Source organism: Chlorocebus sabaeus, chromosome 17 (genome assembly GCF_047675955.1).
Source record: "Chlorocebus sabaeus isolate Y175 chromosome 17, mChlSab1.0.hap1, whole genome shotgun sequence".
Classification (NCBI taxonomy): Eukaryota; Metazoa; Chordata; class Mammalia; order Primates; family Cercopithecidae; genus Chlorocebus; species Chlorocebus sabaeus.
In genome coordinates, this window is record NC_132920.1 from 36,956,278 (window position 1) to 36,975,163 (window position 18,886).

An 18,886-nucleotide genomic window follows, 5' to 3' on the forward strand; every position below is an offset into this window, starting at 1 on the left:
TATTTATTTTGAGATGGAATCTCACTCTGTTGCCCAGGCTGGAGTGCAGTGGTGCAACCTCAGCTCACTGCAACCTCTGCCTCCTGGGTTCAAGCTATTCTCCTGCCTCAGCCTCCAGAGTAGCTGGGATTATAGGCGCATGCCACCACACCCGGCTAATTTTTGTATTTTTTGTAGAGATGGAGTTTCACCATGTTGGCCAGGCTGGTCTGGAACTCCTGACCTCAAGTGATCTGCCCACCCTGGCCTCCCAAAGTGCTGGGATTACAGGCTAGAACCACCACACCCGGACTCTTTTTATTTTTTATTTTGAGACAGAGTCTTGCTCTGTCACCCAGGCTGGAGTGCAGTGGTGCAATCTCAGCTCACTGCAACCTCCGCCTCCCAGGTTCAAGCAATTCTCCTGCCTCAGCCTCTCGAGTAGCTGGGATTACAGGCACCTGCCACCACGCCCGGCTAATTTTTTGTATTTTTAGTAGAAACGGGGTTTCACCATGTTGGCCAGGGAGGGGTGCAGGACTCCATCTCAAAAAAAAAAAAAAAAAAGCTTCTCAATAGTAAATGAAGATCAATATCAATTACCAAATAAATGAATGTGTCGGTAGTGTTCAGTTATTGGTACCTATTACCACGATTAAGCTGATTTAGCACATTGCAGTTTATATAGAATGTCACAGATTTAATCTCTTTAGTCTTGAGAACAATGAAGACAGAGGATGTGGACACGACCAGTATTTTTCACCAGTTTACAAATGGAGAAACTGAGGTTGGAGAACTTAAACCATCTGGCCAGGATCCCAGAGAAGATAAGCCAGGAGTGGCACTGACTTTCAGTGTCCTGGTCAGGATTCTTGCATACCCTAAGGTATAAAGCTGTCCTGTTGCTACTGTGAAGTCTGTGTGAGGCCAGCAGAAGAGACCTTAGGGAACCTTGCAATGTTTTGAAATCACACTAAGCCTTTTTATTCTTGGCTGGCAAACTGGCAGAAAGAGAGGCAGTCATGGGTCCAGCCAAGCGGTGCTTGGAGAGTCAGTCACCTAATACGGTGCACCGTCCATTGACTATAGGAAACCCTGAGGAGCAGGCCTCAGAGATGCAAATTCTAGGCTCTTGGAAAGCCTCCTTGCTTTCCAAATGGCCCTATAGATGCCATGGTTGCCCATCCAGCAAACATTGCCCACTGTCTTCCTCTTCCACATTGTTTAGATCCGATGATGACTCCCTGAAATTCAGGAAGATAGCCCCTGTCCCTAGTCTAGGAGTGCACATGAGACCCAGCTTTGGCCCCTGAAACAGAAAGGAAAGTTTGCTGAGAGATTTTGGAAAGGATCGTACTTTCCCGGTAAAAAGAACTTTTCAGAGAAAGGACTCTGGCCTCGTGCCTAGCTTCCTGTCTTTGGATGCAGTTGTGATGCCTGAAGCAGATGCAGCCATTTTGTAACAATGAGGCCTACTGCTAAGATGATAGCAAAACAGAAAGACAACAGGGTCCTTGATGATAAAGTGAACTGACAAAGTAGCCCTGATATGACCTACCTCCAGACTCACTGTGATCTGAGAAAAATAAATGCCTTTCAGGTTTAAGCCACCATTAGTCAGATTTTCTGTTACCTACATCTGAATCATTCCTACCCAAGCCTGATTCCTCTTTGCCCCAGAGCTTTCCAGCCTAATTCCCCAGCCTCCTCCCTACCCTTTCTTCCCAAGGGTAGAACATCTCCAGTGATCGCCTTGAGTCTGAACAGGGTGAACTGTGAGCTGGGAGAGGAGGGATGGTAAGCTACTACTGTGTGGTCTGAATGGCATTGAAGGCTGACTTCCATCCTGTGACTCTCTCTGGTTTGCTGCTCAGAACCAGAGGCATCTTTTAGCAAGGAAGCCTCTCCCATCCCCAGGGAGAGAGTGCCTACCTTTTGGTCACACCTACCACAGTTGGTACTCAGGCCTCCACCACCATCCTCCTGGAGAACCCAACCTCCAATCTCAAGAAGCCCTCAAGGCCTTGAAGTCTGAGGGAATAGGATTTGGATCCCTCTCTCTAAAATGTACTCACTGTGTAACCTTGGGCAAGTCTCTTAACCTCTCTAAGCCTCAAATTCCTAATCAACAAAAAGAGAAAATACTACTATCTATCTATCCTAGTTTAAAAGACATAGCAATTGTGATTGGCAGAAATGTAAGATGGCCTCCAAGATTCCAGTCTCCTGGCACACACGTCTGTATAATCTCCTCCCCTTGAGAGTGGGCAGGACCTGGGAGTATGATAGGTTAGTCACTCAGGTGATTGGGTTATGCTGTATAACAAAGGTGATTCAGATATTCACTCTTGTGATTATAGTTACTTTACATAAGACTCTGTCATAGCAGTTTAGGGAGAGATTCTCCTGCTGGCCTTGAAGAAGTGAGCTGCCATACTGTGAGGGGGCCATGTGGCAAGGGCCTGGGGGCAGCCTCTAGGAGCCGAGAGTCACTCTGGTCCAATAACCAGAAAGAAAACAGAACTTTAATCTCTCTGCTGCAAGAAATTGAATTCTGACACCCACTAGTGAGCTTGGAAGAGGACTGAGAGCCTTGGATAAGACCACAGCCCTGCCAATGCCTTGATTCCAGCCTAGTGAGACCCTGAGCAGAAAAGCCACTTTATGTCATGCCCGGACTTCTGACCTACAGAAACTAGGAAATGAGAAATGGCTGTAGATCGAAGCCACTAGGTTTGTGGTAATTTGTCATGTAGCAATTGAGAACTAATATAATAATCTTAGTTTGAATTATGTAAAAGTATTATGTGAGGCCAGGTGCAGTGGCTCACACCTAATCCCAGCACTTGAGAGGCACAGGCTGGAGGACTGCTTCAGATCAGGAGTTTGAGATCAGCCAATCAGCCTGGGCAATTGAGTATAACCTCACATCTACAAAAAAATTAAAAAATAAAAATAAATTTTTAAATTAAAAATTAGCTAGGTGTGGTGGTGTGTGTGCCTGTAGTCCTGGCAACTCAGGAGGCTAAGGCAGGAGGATCGCTTGAGCCCAGGAGTTGGAGACTGCATTGAGCTATGACTCTACCACTACCACTGCATTCTAGCTTGGGCGACAGAGACTCTATCTCAAAAAAAAAAAAAAAAAAAAAAAGAAGGAAGGAAGGAAAGAAAAAAAAAGAAAAACAAATGGTGTTATTTACTTGAATAGGTTAAAAGCAGATCGACTGGGTGTGGTGGCTCATGCCTGTAATCCCAGCACTTTGGAAGGCCGAGGTAGGCGGATTACCTGAGGTCAGCAATTTGAGACCAACCTGACCAAAGTGGTGAAACCCTGTCTCCAGTAAAAATACAAAAATCAGCCGGGCATAATGGTGCATGCTTATAATCCCAGCTACTCAAGAGGCTGAGGCAGGAGAATCGCTCGAACCTGGTAGGCAGAGGTTGCAGTGAGCAGAGATTGGGCCACTGTACTCTAGCTGACAGAACACTGTACTCTGGGTGACAGAACAAGACTCCATCTCAAAAAATAAATAAATAAATAAATTAAATTAAATTAAAAAGTTGAGTGTAGAAATTGCATACGGTTCAGCCTAATACAACGTAAAGTATCTAGCATGCAGTAGGCACTCAGCAAATGCCGCTGTTATTATTCCCCTAGCTCCACTGACCTGAGTACCTTGGTGTATTCAGTGGCTAAGTGGACTTCTTTTCCTAGCACTGGCTTTGACAGCTGCCGCACTCCCCCAGGCTCCTCCCTCCCCCAAACCACCCTCTCCCTGCCTGTCAGAAGAAAGCGCTCAGAGCTATTCACACCCCTCCTGAGAGGCCCAGGGCACAGCTCCTGAGCCGGGCTGCCTCTCGGGCTCCAGGGCAGCAAAACGCCAACCCAAACAGAGAGCAGAAAACAGTATCTCTGGGGCAGAACAACAGCTGCCCACCAGCCCCATACCAGCTGGTAGGGAGAGGGCAGCCAGCAGGGCAAAGCAATCGGCTGCTTCCAGCTTGCCCCGCCCCATCTTCCCTGGGTCTTGGGAACCCACGATGTGGAACTGTGCATCGCTTCTCCAGCAGGACCCTGCGCAAGTGCAAAGGTTTCTTGTTATGTAAAAAATGCAAATCATTCTTTCTAACCAACATGCTGGGCCAGATTCCTGCATGGAGACCTGAAAAATAGTGAGGCCTTAGGATAATGGAACGTCGGACAGGTAAGTTTTGATTGACACTGCAGGATGGCTTGCACAGTCAGGAAGGGTCTAGAACAGGCCATCAGAGGAAGGAAGAGCTCTTGGCTCAAGGGAGGAGGGTCTTTAAAGTCACATTTTTTACAATGTCTACTGGTATCTAGTTCCACAAACCATCTGCCCTACTCACTCCCAAAACAACCCTTAAGAATCTCTAAATTGGCAGGACACAGTGGCTCACGCCTGTAATCCTAGCACTTTGGGAGGCTGAGGCGGGTGGACAACCTGAGGTCAAGAGTTCGAGACCAGCCTGGCCAACGTGGCGAAACCTTGTCTCTACTAAAAATACAAAAGTTAGCCCTGTGTAGAGGCAGGCACCTGTAATTCCAGTTACTCAGGAGACTGAGGTAGGAGAATCGCTTGAACCCAGAAGGCAAGGTTGCAGTGAGCTGAGATCGCGCCTTTGCGCTCTAGCACTCCAGCCTGGGCAACAGAGCAAAAACTCCATCTCAAAAAAAAAAAAAAAATCTCTAGATTGATCAGATTTCCAGGACACACAGAGACCCTGGGAGCCAGCTATAGAGGCAAATTTTTACTAACTTCCAGGTGTCAAATAAGCAACAACATCAATCGCTATTCATGGATTAATTCGTTTAAGCCTCAACTGATAAGGATCATTATGCTTCCTTTACAGATGAGGAAACTGAGGCATAGACAGCTTAAGTAGCTTACCCAAGGTCATAGGAAGACAGCTGGGATTTGAATCCAAGGAGACAGATTCCAGGGCTCACATTCATAACTATTGTGCCAAATAACCAAAGGCTCTCTAATCTTGGGGCCTGAGTTTACTATAGTCAGTAAAAATAATTGTTTGGGAGTATCGTATACTCTACCTGAATCGGGGCCTGAAACTGTCCATCCCACAGTGTCATTTGCCTTCAGTGGAGACTTGGCTCCAAGGTGGCCCTGTGCTCTGACTCAGATGTGCCCCTGTGCCAGGCAGCTTTGCTTAGCTAGCTGAGCCCTAGGATGGGCACAGCAGGTGCCAGATCCTCCCCTAGGTACAGAGCAGAAGGCTTCTGGGGCTGCAGGAAATGGTAGGCCCCTTCATGAGGAGGAAGGCAAGTGGAAACAAGTGTTCCTGGGAGCCAGAGGTGGGAACTCATAATCTTCCCTGAAACATTGGCCCCTCTACCCCAGCTGCCTATCCTGAAACCCTCTGGAGTTCTCATCCTGCCAGCCCCTCTGCCTGCCCTACTGTTCTGTGCCCGCCAGCAGGTGTCACTTAGATGCTCAAGGCAGAGCATCCCAGAGCAGCCTCTCCTGGGGCCCCGACAGCACTGACCACAGGGTGCAGGGGGGAGGTACTTGACTCTTTAACTGGTGACCGTGGAGTGAAGAATATGCTGGAGAAAGCCACTTTCTGCATCTCTTCCTCCTCCCTGTGCTCCTCTCCTCCTCCTTTTCCTCCTCCTCCTCTCTCTCTGTTCTGGAACCTGAATAGTTGGGCCAGGCTGAGGCAAAGAGATGCATCTACAATTTCAAGGCCACCCAGACTGTTTTCTCACCTCCCCTCTGTTCTAAGTGACTGTTCCCTCCTCATCCCTCCCCACCAAAACCCACTTCCCCCCACCTCTGGTTTTCTGGAGAACATGAGTAGGGCCCAGGTCAGGGTCTTCCTCAGCTCATGGATCATGTCCCCCGAAAGGGAACTGACCCAGGGTCAGCCCCAGAACCACATCCCCCAGGAAGGCCTCTTATGCAAGAGGTTTGAGTCCTTTGGACATCTTTACTTCCAGAAAGCAGACAGGAGGGGCCAGGTGCTACCGCCTTCTGGTGATCATTGTAGCTACTTATTGAGCACCTACTGTGTGCCAAGCAAGTGCAAAGTAGCTTGCTAGGTGCTTCATGCTCCTCCACTCCTGCAAGTTAATTCCTCCAACAGTATTTGGCACAGTGCCAGGCACTGCTCTAAACACACAGGCTACCTTGGTGAACAAGCCTTCTCCATGAGTACATGCTGCTTATTGTTTGTACCTGGCAAGTGGGGGAAACTGAGGCTTAAAGTTTGCCCCAAGTGGTGAAGCAGAGATTCTGTTTCAAGGTGTCTGACTCCAAAGCCACAATATCTGCCCTCCATCTCCTTTCCTCTCCACTGGAGTAGAGGGTGCATGGGTCTGACTCAGGGTGGGAATCCCTGCCCTCAAATGCTTACACAGTTGCTTTGAGAGGGGAGGGATGACGTCTGCACACCTGAGATGTCTCAAGAGGTTTCATCCTCAGTATGTGAGTGACCCTGTGGCCCAGGCTGAGTACCTAGGGCCCAGGGGACCCAGAAAACAGTGATTTGAGCTGTGTGCCTCATGGTTGAGAGGATGCCTGGAAGTGGGGAGCATGAGGCCAGGCTTTTTGGGGGAAGGGGGTCATGAACTTGCAGAGATAAAGGAAGAGTGAAATCTGGATGGGGAATGGGCTGTTCAGAGGCTTGGAGGTGGGAAGGATCCCAAGACAACTGAAGACAACAGGCATGATTGAAGGCTGGGAGGGAGCCCCAGGCGCAGGGATGTGCGTGCAGGATAAGGGAGGGGAGGCCGTACTGCTTTTGATGGCTGAGGAGGTGAGACTGGAGCTAATGGGCCATCAGGAATCGCCCAGCAGAGTAATGACAAGATGCAAATGGCGTTGGGAGATGATCCTGAGGGCATGGTGTATGGGACCTGGGAGCTATTACAGGAGCCCCCAGAGGGCCTGGCTTAGGAGGGCAGCTACGTTCAACCAGATCAGCCTTCACTCCCACTTACCTCCAAGTCTTCAAGAGAAAGTCACCCTGAGTCCTTCCCTCTTTCATGCCCCTGCCCAGCCTCTCTGGCTCTACCTACACCTCATCAATGCCACAACTTTGTAATACAGGCTTGGGGGCAAGAAGGTTACCTCTCATGAAGGGTCTGACCAAGGAGCAGTCTGGAAGAGGATGAGATGGGTGATTCGGAACAAGGGCACAGCCAGGGCTCCAGAAAGGCTGCCAGTTATTTGGGGCAGGGGGCATGGCATCTGTGGGGGAACCTCAAAGTGGGTGATGCTTGCGTTGTAGCACATGATCCTAGGCCAACCACAGAGAGACTGAACTAGGGAAAAATCCCCCTTTGCCACCCATACCCTCTTACTGCCTGGGGCAGCCTTCCCCCCAGCTAGGAGAACCTGGGGCAGACCCAGTTCTTAGACAAAGAAGTTACCCCCAAACCCTGTGTGACATGAGTGACGATTTGGGCGTGGTAGCCCACAAAAAATTCCCCCTCCTCCTCTGTTGGACTCTACAATTTCACAATCAGTGTTCTATTCCTTTGGCTTAACATTTTTGACTCAAGTTATTTTTTTAATGGTGCCACTTTAAGTTGTTATCATATATCCACACCTCAGTATGAATGAGTCAATCTGATCTTTTTCCAGGAGTCAATTTCATTGTTGAGGGAGATGAAGGAAGGCTTTAAAATCCTAGAGTCTAGGACAGTGGGGTGGGGGAGAGTGGTGAGGGGAGATCGGGATGCTGGGGCAAAGGGGCAAAGAGAGAAGAGAGGAGGGCATAGAAGGGAGAGGCTGGAGAAGCCTGGGAGGGATGAGGGCATATCACTCACTTCGTGATTTGAGGATGAGGTGATGAGAGATAGCCTGAGCAGAGACCATAGTACAGCCTTTTACCAACTGCCTCTCCCCACTTGGGTGCCTGGACCCCCTGTTCCTGTGTCTTGATAGCTCCTCGAAGCAACAGCCTGGAGCGCAAACTTTCTGGGATACGACCCCAGCCTGGCTTCCTATTCTGCGGTCGCCACCCGCAGCTGGACAGGGGCTCTTGGCAGATCGGCAGGGGGGCAGTCTTGGAGACCAGGACACTCTGGCAAGGGGGCGCGCGGAGGTTTAGGATCGAAGCGGCAGGGGCCTCGGGGCTCTGCGACCAGAGCCGGGGGCAAGGGGACCCGGCCAGCGGGAGGCTCACCTGCAGGACACGGTGATCTCCACCTTGGTGGCCGGGATGCTGCCCGCCAAGGAGTCGAACTCGCTCAGCGACGCCATGTCCTCAGGCTGCTCCATCGCCCACCGCACCCCCCACCCCAAATTAGTCAATCCCTGCGCGATTCACGCCTCCTCCGGAGCGACTGGAGCCCTGGGCTCTCCCCCAACTCCAGAGCCAGGGCTGGGCGGCAAGGGGAGGAGAGAGGAGCGCGAAGAGGGGGCGTGGGAAGTGAGAGAGGGAAGAGGGCGGAGGGAGCGGGGGCCGCGGATCGAGGTGGGGGCTCGGGTGACGCTGCGAGAAGGCTAGGTGCCCAGCGGGGAAGGGCAAGGAGCCCAGGGAGCGGGGCCACAGCGGGGAAGGCGGAGAGGGGCGCGGGCAGAGGGGCGCGGGGAGAGGGCACCGGGAGGGACGCGCAGAGTCGTGGAGAGGGGCACCAGGAGAGGGACGCGCGTCTGTGGGCAGCGGTAGAGGGGATGCAGGAGACAGGGAGAGGGGCGTCAGGGGCGGGAGGCGCCGGATGGGGCGCTGGCAGCGGGGGTGGCTGGGCGCCGGCAGCGCGGAGCTCGGAGCGCTCGGGCTGCGCCGCCTCTCCCTGGGTCTCGGCGCCGGCGGCGACGGGGCTGGGACGCGGCTGCGAGCGCCACCTCCTCGGCTCGGGCTTCGGCTCCTGGGCGCCCGGGCTGCGGGAAAATCAAATCTGCCCGAAGCCGCAGCCTCCCGCCACCCGGGAGCGCCAGAGGGGGCGCCCGCAGGGGCCGGGGCGGGGCCGCGGGCGGGGTCTGCGCGCAGGGTGAGTGTGAGCGTGTGTGTGTGCGCGTGTGTGTGTGTGTGTGTGTGCGCGCGTGGCGGGCCGGGGGACGCGGTTCAGATGCTGGGGACGTGGTGACAGCAAGAAGTGGTCCTGGTCGCGCGCGCCTTCATGTGCTCCCGCCCCCACTCACCACCCCTATCTCCCATCAGGGGACTCCATCCTGGGGGAGGGAGAGGTCTCTTTTTTTTGAGAAAGGTCTATGCAGGGTGGAGAGGGGGCATAAGTGGGAGGGAGGTGTGCAAAAAAGATCCCTTCCCAGGGGCTTGGGGAGGAGGGTCTCTGCTAAGTGTGCGCCCTACTCGGGGGCAGGTCTCAGTCCAGAAACAGACCCTACATCTCCTTCTGGGGAGGTGTGTGGGGGCGACCCCAGTGCCAGGAGGGACTACCTCGGTTTCCCAGTGGCTCAGGTGGGGTCGGTGCATGGGCGCCTCCCCCATCCGTGGTTCCCGCCAGCCGCGGCCTCGCCAAGTCGGCTGCCGAAACCACGCGCCAGCGCCCTTCCACTCCCCCGCCCGTCGTGACCACACGACTGAGCCAGCCTCCAGGTCTAGAAGCTCCTGCCACCCAGTCTGGTGGCAACCAGACTGGGAGATCGGCCCGAGCTCCCTGGGCTTCTATGCAACCAGCACCGAGTAGGCGCGTGCTGTGTGCTTGGGGAGCGAGGGGAGAGTTGGGACACCTCTCCTGCAGTCCTCTTCCCAGCCAAGCCCCTCGCGATCCCCCTCCCTAGCCCAGCCTTGCCCTCCCGGGCCGGAGGTTGCAGTGCAGAGGCGTCTCCCTGAGTAAGGCTGCACACCTAGACTTGACTCTAGCCCATCCTCAGCCTCAGCTTAAGCTTTGCAGAGCTGGAGCGTCCACTTCCTCATCCACCGCCTGGCACATCGAAGCCGATGTGCCTCGGGCTGGCGCGGAGGCCAAAAACCTGGTGCTGGGCTGGGCAGAGCTGCGCCCTCTGGGCCTTGTCTGTGGCAGCGGGACTATAAGGGGCTCCTCCGGATTCTGTTTGAACTCAATTCCCAGAACATCAGATACTGTCAGTCAAAGATAAATACAAGAACACATTCCTCTGCCTAGGACAATTTACCCATGGCTCAGAATCAGCTGGACTGGGTTCTGCCTCCTGGAACAGGCAGCAAGGGGCACAGGCTGTAATTCCTCTGACAGCCTGGCACGGCTGGGTCAGGAGGCCCCACTCCACGGATAATAATTCTGTCTTCCCTTCCTGAGGATGCAAAACTGAACTCGGAATCTCTATGTTCCCTGTCCCCCACATACCTGGCATAAACAATGATCAAAGCATACTTGTGGAATATGTTCTCCATTCATTCCAGGAGTATTTACTGAGCATCTGCTGTGTGCCTGGCCCAGTGATAGGGCCTTTGGGAAACCTTGTTCATAACAATAATTAGCATCGTTTAATTTTCAAAGATCTGGGCCAGACACCATGCTTAATTTTTTTTTTTGAGATATTAGTCACATACCATAAAATTACCATTTTAAACTGTATAAATCAGTGGTTTATAGCATATTCACAGGGACCGCGCATGATTTTAAATTCTCAAAATAATTTTATAAGTGAGATATTACTACTTTTAATGGGAAAAGCTGCAGTTACTTTGCACCAACCTAATATTGTCTACGTTTAATAAGTAAGGAAGCCAGTGCCCAGAGAGGCTAAGTAACTTACTCATCATCACCCAGCTGGGGACTGGCATAGTGAGAATGTGAAACAAGGTAGTTGAGACCAAAGCCTGACTCTGAGCAAGAGGTTTCACTCTCTCTCAGGATAGGGCCAGACAATGGAAAGTCATCCATGAAATGAGGCCTTGTTGGGAAAGGCAACAATAGGGAGCCATTGCAGGTTGTTGAGCAAGTGAGTAGTAAGATGGAAGTTCTACCCAGTAACCTTGCAAAGTGACAGCATTTGGAGTAGCAGCCCCAGGGTCTCTTTCTAGAAAAATGTAGACACTTGTCTGTGTCACTCCATTCCCTTTTAGTCATTGCACTTTCACCGCTGGCTATTTGGCAAAAAAGAAAAAGAAAAAAGAAAGAAAGAAAGATATGTAAGTATATGACACATGCTGTGTGCTAGGTGCAGTCCTAGGCTCAGAGAATAAAAAGGCAAAAAGGACACAGTATCTATCCCCAAAGAGTTCCCAGGCTACTGGGGGCCCCAGGACGTAAAGAGGGAGAAACCGCAATGCAGCATGAGGAATGCTGTTGAGGTAGGTAGAAAGGGCTCTGGGAGGCCCAGCCCAGTGGCTCACGCCTGTAATCCCAGTACTTTGGGAGGCTGAGGCGAATGGATCACTCGAGGTGAGGAGTTTGAGACCAGCCTGGCCAACATGGTGAAACCCCGTCTCTACCAAAAATACAAAAAAATTAGCTGGGTATGTGGCAGGCGCCTGTAATCCCAGCTACTTGGGAGGCTGAGGCAGGGGAATTGCTTGAACCTGGGAGGCAGAGGTTGCAGTGAGCCTAGATTGCATCACTGCACTCCAGTCTAGGCGACAGAGCGAGACTCCGTCTCAAAAAAAAAAAAAAAAAAAAAAATATGTTCTCTGGGAACAGAGAAGAGTGACCAATGGTTCTGCCCCAGGAATGAGAAGATGGGAGGGTCAGGGTCAGGGGAAACTGCAAAAAGGAAGTGATACTGAGATGGGCATTGAGATGATGTCTTAGAAGTTTGTTTCCCCTAGAAGCAGAACCTGAGACAAAGATTTGTATGTGAGTAGTACATTTGGGAGGTGTCTTGGTCTGTTCCTGCTGCTGTAACAAAATACTTTATAATCATAAATATTATTTATATAATAATAGAAATGTATTTCTCACACTTCTGGAGGCTGAGAAGTTCAAGATCAAGGTGCCAGCAGGTATGGCGTCTGGTGAGGGCCAGGTCTCTGCTTCCAAGATGGTCCTTGTTGCTGTGTCCTCCAGAGGGGCAAACACTTCCTCACATGGTGGAAGGCAGAATGGCAAAAAAGGGCCTAGCTCAGGGATAATGCCTTTAATAAGGGCATTAATCCATTCATGAGGGCAGAGGTGAGACGGGGAAGGGAAGGTAGACAATAAAAGGTGCTTTATCAAGCCAGTCATCGCTCTAGGCAACTAGGGTATGGTCCTGCCGCAGAACTCTGGGAGACTGTAGAACACACTTCAAACTTAGGCTGCAGAGAGGTGAGGAAGCTGGGATATGTTTATACCAACTTCTGCCAGTCATTGGCTCAGTGGCTGAGGGCTGCTTCTGGAGGATATTCATTTCCTGGCACTTCTGGCCTAACCAGCACAGAGGGGCAATGCAGGTTCCAGAAGCCAGAGAAAGCCTCAGGCAAAGACATGCAGTCTGGCGTGGAACTGGAGCACACTGAAGTGGGAAAAGTTAGGGGCTGTGGTGGGCACTGGCAAGGCAGCGGCTGCTGCAGATGATGAACTTCTGCCTGGAGGACAAGGCTGTGCAGGCATTCCTGGCAGGGGACCAGCATGAGGAAGGGCCAGAGATCTGTGATTGGGGGCTGGAGTGTGGCTGAAGCACAAGGTCAGGGTTGGTGGAGGTAGAATATGAGGCTAGGAGGTGAGGGGCCGTGACACAAGGCCACAACCTCCGCTGGGCACAGAGCTTTTTCAGAAGGGGACACTGCAGGAGGGGCAGTCTGAAAGACACCCTGCCGCTGTGTGGCCAACCAGAACATAAAACTTACTGATCAGGAGCTGGGCACAGAGGCTCACGTCTGTAATCCCAGCACTTTGGGAGGCTGAGGCAGATGGATCACCTGAGGTCAGGAGTTTGAGACCAGCCTGGCCAATATGGCAAAACCCTCTCTCTACTAAAAATACAAAAAAATTAGCCTGGCGCGGTGGCACATGCCTGTAATCCCAGCTACTTAGGAGGCTGAGGCAGGAGAATTGCTCGAACCTGGGAAGTGGAGGTTGCAGTGAGCTGAGATCACGCCAGTGCACTCTAGCCTGGGCGACAAAGCGAAACTCTGCCTCAAAAAAAAAAAAAAAAAACAACAAAACAAAACTTACTGATCAGGCCCAGGGGAGAAATGCTCCCAGCTCTTGCTCAAATGAATTGCTGATGGTTCAAAAGCAGCTCCACAGATGTTGCCATTGGAGGAGTTGTTTCTTCTTTGAGAGATACGATAGTGCCGAGTAACCCTGGTCACTTGTGATGTCCAGGCAGGCCAGTGCGTGGGCTGGCAGGTGCTGCAGACGTGCCGTCTGCGCCTGGCAGCCAGATTAGAAACAACCATGGCCCTGGCCCACCCGCCACGTAACTACCGCTCGTCCCTCTGATTAAGAACGTCAAGCACGGAATGGGCCATGCCCAGAAGATCTGGAATAATCAGCATCAGCGTTTTGCCTTTGCCATCCAAGACTGCAAACATGCTCTCATCTGACCTAATCCACGGTGTTAATGACGGCAGAGCAATTTTGAGAGGCAACTCACAGCATTGATAAGGAGAGGAAAAGCACCACCGGGCTTAGGGGGCAGAGCTCCTCACAGAAGAGACAGCTGCTGTCCCTCACCCCTCCCGAAGCACTACTTGTAAATGCTGCCCTCCTCTCCCCTGTTTGAGGCTGGGGATGGTGGGAGAAAAGGGCACAGAAGAGCAGAAGCGGGGTTGTGCAGGGGACAGGAAAGTGGGGCTGCCCAGCTGCCCCTAGAACAAACTAGAAAAAGGCATTCTTTACTTTGGGTAAATGCAACGTTGAGTCAGGCAGGGCACACGGTTTGCTGGGCAGAACGTGGGCTGGATTGAGCCTTCACTCACGCCCTGGGCTGGGTGCCCTTGTGCACTAAACACCCTGCACCACTATTCATGGTAGCCCCAGGGAGAGAAGGAAAGACAGGGCATGGCGGGAACTGAAACCATCATCGCACTAGAGAGGCAGGGGAGATGCAGTGTCTGATTCCACCCATTAATAGAAATCCTAGAAGGGACTTGGTTGGAGACCATCCGGGTTAAACTCCTTCTTTTACTGAAAAGCTTAAAGAGGATAAGTGATGGACTCAAGGTCATCCGACTCTTCCCTTGATAAGAAACTCCATGAATAACAGTGAGGCCAGGTTCCGAAGAGCAATGAGGACCTGTCTCCGAAGGTGTGGCAAGAGGCCAGCCACGGGGCTCTCCATGTCTCCAGTCCCTCATTCCTGCTGGAAGGGTGGCAGCCTCCCTGCTTAATGACCCACCATCCCAACCAGAGCCCATGCAGCCCCTCCCTTCCACCTCTCCTGGTGTCACAGTGTCAGCTAGCTCAGTCCATGTTCTATCTGGGCAAGAAGCCCCATGGCCCTCCTGCTGCCAGCCCAGTAGCCCTTTCTGCCCCCAGGATCCACCCCTCCACCCTGCCTGGCCCTGGCATCTGTCTGCAACCTGGTGGGCACCAGCTCCCTGCTCACTTCTCTTAGCCTCCTCTTCCTTCCAGCCACTCCTGCTTTTCCAAGTGAGGGAGGCCCCCGTGCTTACAATCTAGAAACCAGAACCTTCACAGCAACCAGGGTATCCACTTAGAACCAAAGTCAGGTCATGTCGCTCCTCTGCTTAAGACCCTCCCCTGGCTCCCACCTCATTCTGCGGAAAAAGGACTTGCTGGACTTTGGGCTCTGCTCGTGAGCTGACTTCATCTCCGCTTTCTCCCTGACACTGACTCCATTCCAGCCACACTGGCCCCTTACTGGCCCTGCAGGCACCTGCCTCAGGGCCTTTCTATTTGCTACTCCCTCAGCCCAGACCACTCTCCTCTGGGTCGCTCAGGCCCCTCAGGTCTCTGCCTCAATGCCCTCTCCTTGAAGAGGCTTTCCTGGCCACACTACCCAACATAGTACCGTGTTGCTCTCATTTCCCTTACACGCCTTTATTTTTTTTTCATAGCATGATCCTTGTCTGTTTCCCCTACTAGGATAGAAGCTTTCTGCAGGCAAGGACTTTGTCTTGTTCACTGTTGCATCCCAAGCTCCTAGGGCAGGGCCTGACACATGGTGGGTGCCCAGTTTGTGAGGTGACTATATCCAAGTCCACTGTTGGCTTTCAAAACAGTGACTCCTTCATGAGGACCCCTGGTGACCATGTGTCAGTCTCAGACAGGGCCTGAATCTCCCCCACCACACACATCTTCTCTATCTCCCCACCCCCAAGCATTTATTCAGCATCCGTCATGAATTCAGCTGTTTACTTGTTGTGTAACAACTATCACATTGTGACTAACACCACAGAGAAGGGAAGGGATTCTCATGTGTTTACTAAGGACCCACCATGCAATAAGCATGTAAGAATTTAACATCCATCACACATTTATTTTTTATTTTAAAAATTTATTTATGTATTGAGATGGAGTCTTGCTCTGTCGCCCAGGCTAGAATGCCGTGGCATGATCTCGGCTCACTGCAACCTACGCCTCCCAGGTTCAAGCAATTCTCTTGCCTCAGCCTCCCAGTAGCTGGCACTACAGGCGCCCGCCACCACGCCCGGCTAATTTTTTGTATTTTTAGTAGAGACGTGGTTTCACCATGTTAGCCAGGCTGGTCTTGATCTCCTGACCTCATGATCCACCCACATTGGCCTCCCAAAGTGCTGGGATTACAGGCATGAGCCACCGCACCCAACCTTATTTTTTAAATTAAATTTAATGTTTTAAAGACAAGATCTCACTGTGTTGCCCAGGTTGGTCTTAAACTCCTGGCCTCAAGCAATCCTCCTACCTCGGCCTCCCAAAGTACTGGGATTACAGGTGTGAGTCACTGCGCCTGGCCTTCATCACATATTTAATCCTCACAATAAGCTCATTGTCCCACTTAACAAAACTGTGCTCCTCTGTACCATGTGCTGTGCATAGTTCACCACGAGGGAGAGAGAGATGAGGGAGACACAGTCTCCTCAGAAGCTCGGTCCAGTGGGATTACAGCGTGAATTTTGAGTTTATGTTCTAGGAAATCTGTAGGAGAATAATAGGCATTACTTGCTTCATCTTTTCAGATAAGGACACTAAGGCTCAAAGTAGTTCAGTAATTTAATTTGCCCAAGCTCACACAGGTCAGCGGCAGAGACAGGGTGCAAACCTAGAACGATGTGTGTCCAAAGCTGCTGTCTTTGCTCCTTAGGGCAGTGCCTCTGCTCCCCAGCCTGGCTCAGGGGCCTGTCCAGAAGCCTCAGCCTCTGCCATGGCCCAGGCCCAGATCTGAGCCCCTCACACATCTGCAGTGCCTAGCCCAGCGCCACAGTATCTGTGCCCAGGCCGTGACCCTTCCACTCTTCACTATGTCCAAGTGTAGACATCCCAGTCTGTAACATCCTCCACCCCCAACCTCATACACATTTAACCCAATGTTTAGTTTAATATTGTCAGTCATGGGATTAGAGGCCTCAGTCCTGCAAAGGACTTTAAAGATAATCCAACTCGCCTAGATTTTACAGATCTGGGAACTGAGGTCTAGAGAAATTCAACCAACGTTGTTTGTTTGGTTAAAAGCAGCAATTAGAGCCAAGAGCTCATAGACACCCTGATTGGAATCGGTCTCCTGGATCCTTTCTTCCTTCACCTCAGCTCCTTCAAAGGGGGATGGGTTGCCTTGACTTTCTGTTGATTGATAAGCAGAGATGTGCCATCTGTGCCATTTGGCACAAGGAAGACCAAAGTGACCTTTCATTGCCCCACCCTCACTACCAGGTATATCCAACTGGAACCAGTCCCATATGGTTGCCCCTGGGCCTTTCTTCCTGCCATTTCCTCTCTGCCCAGCCCAAATCCTACCCATGTTTCAAGTACCATCTCTTCCAAGAAGCTAGCCTGGATTCTCCCAGTCTAACCAAGTTTCTTTTTCCACTGAACACCCAAACTCTTCACTTTGGTGGACCTGTTCCCCCTTTCTCCCTTGGCAGGGGATGTGCCCTGAAGGCAGGGACTGGGCCTTCTAACCCTCGTACTCCGCAGCCTGGCCTTTCCCAGCCTCAGCCTCAGCCTCCTTCTCTTTCTTTGTGCTGGGTTTAATTTCATTTAAGTACATTACCCCCACAGCCAGCCAGTCTACTCTTAGGCCTCCTGAACTCTCTCTCTCCATTCAATGTAAACTCATTTCCTCTTGTTTGAGCATCTTGGGAAATGGAAAATGAGTCCTCACATTTCTTCAGATGCTTAAAAGCAAACTAGGTCCCACCCTGAAGTCTCAGCCTCCCAACACTTGATGCTTTCCCGATTGGCATCAAGGGCGGAGACGGAGCAGCTGATTTTCTCTCCTGCTCCAGCCTGTGAGGGTCTTCGGCTCAAACTGCAGGACTCCACCCCTCCCTCCCTCAGGCCATGTGTGTGGGAGGGGAAGGGAACTGACATTTCACTCCAGCCCTTAGATTCTTTGTCACCATTGCTCCTTGGGAACTGCCTCCCCTGGCTGTACCTGTCCCGGCAGCCTGAGAAGCCACTGAGGGTGAAACGCTTTTTTTCTTTTAAGCTCTAAATTCATTTTCATGCCAAGCTGCTTGTATTTTCCTGCCTGGCTGCCGAAGGTAACTGAAACGTGCACAAAATGCCACAAGCCTGGCTTTGTGCGGAAGCTTAAGTCCCGGTGGCCCTGCCCCCAGGGCTCGCCTGCTCGCATCTCCAGCAGTCCTCCGAGATTTCCTTGGGTTTTATTAGCTCTGACCCGACACTGGGAGAGGAACTCATCAGACACACTTCACATCTTGCTTCCTCCACCTCTGGCTAAGAACCGTTGCCCCGATGACGGGAAGTATTTGTTCCCCAGTTCTCTGATAATTCTGTCAGGAGCCTGGGTGAGGCTCAGGTGTCAGGCTCGGGAGCTGCTGCTGACAGCTCCTCGGAGATAACGGGCCTGCTGAGGCGGGGGCCATCGGGGGAGTTCGCAACAGAGTGCCGGGTTCTCTGGTCTCTTCCTCCAGCTTAAAAATGGGGTTAACAATATAACCATACTACCATTCCTTCCAGAGTTGGCATAAGATTCCAATTAGATGAGGATGTGCTGGGAGCTCTCTGGGAGAAAAATACCATTATAAAATCATAGAGGTTTAAACTAGATGCAGTTAGAATGAGAGTCTGGGCCTCTCATTCTACAGATGGAAAAACTAAGGCTTGGGAAAGGAAGTTACCAAAGTCAGACAGTGACTAGTCCTGGCTTGAAAACTAGTTTCCATATTTTTTCAGCTGGAGTGAGAAGGGGAAAAAGAATGGTAGGGAAACCATCCCTGTGTGAAGTGAGAGTGCAATAGAGGGAGAGAATAGACTCCTAGCTCAGCCCTGCCAAGGCCCAGCCAACTAAGGCGGTGCCTTCGTCTATGAGATGGACTCATCTATGAGAGGGGCATTGTGATGCCGTGACCACAGCTCTTCAGAGAGGATCAATGGAATAACATGTATAAAGTACCTGGCACCTCGTGAGTTCCCCAAACACAAATTCCTTCCCTTCTCTTATTTGATCTTAAACAGCAACACAAATGCTTTCAAAAAGGGAAGCACAGGCCGGGCGCGGTGGCTCACGCCTGTAATCCCAGCACTTTGGGAGGCCAAGGTGGGCGGATCACGAGGTCAGGAGATCGAGACCATCCTGGCTAACACGGTGAAACCCCTTCTCTGCTAAAAATACAAAAAATTAGCAGGGCGTGGTGGCAGGCGCCTGTAGTCCCAGCTACTTGGGAGGCTAAGGCAGGAGAATGGTGTGAACCCGGGAGGCACAGCTGGCAGTGAGCCAAGATCGCACCACTGCACTCCAGCCTGGGCGACAGAGCGAGACTCTGTCTTAAAAAAAAAAAAAAAAAGGGAAGCACAAAGGAAACATTTCCTTCAGAGCCGAATGTTGCCCCCAAAGTCATGAACTTCGAACTCCCTTTCCTTTGAGCGCCTTTCTTATACAGTGAATGTGAAATTGCCACTTGCTCCCGTCAGTGTAATGAGGAA

At 51.6% G+C, this 18,886-nt stretch overlaps 1 protein-coding gene across 6 annotated transcripts in view; it reads right to left on the reverse strand.

Annotated features, from left to right (window-relative positions):
• The window catches only part of CPNE5 (copine 5), a 96,307-nt gene extending 87,438 nt beyond the window's left edge, over positions 1-8,869 (reverse strand). For 2 of the 6 annotated variants that reach the window (XM_007972770.3, XM_038006019.2), the window contains exon 1: positions 8,152-8,869. In XM_007972770.3, coding sequence (XP_007970961.1) covers positions 8,152-8,246 — 95 coding nt within the window. In that variant the 5' untranslated portion in view covers positions 8,247-8,869. The remainder of the gene's footprint in view (positions 1-8,151) is intronic. The other 4 variants (XM_038006021.2, XM_038006020.2, XM_007972772.3 and 1 more) reach the window with 3 other exon arrangements.
• Between the last annotated feature and the right edge of the window lie 10,017 nt (positions 8,870-18,886).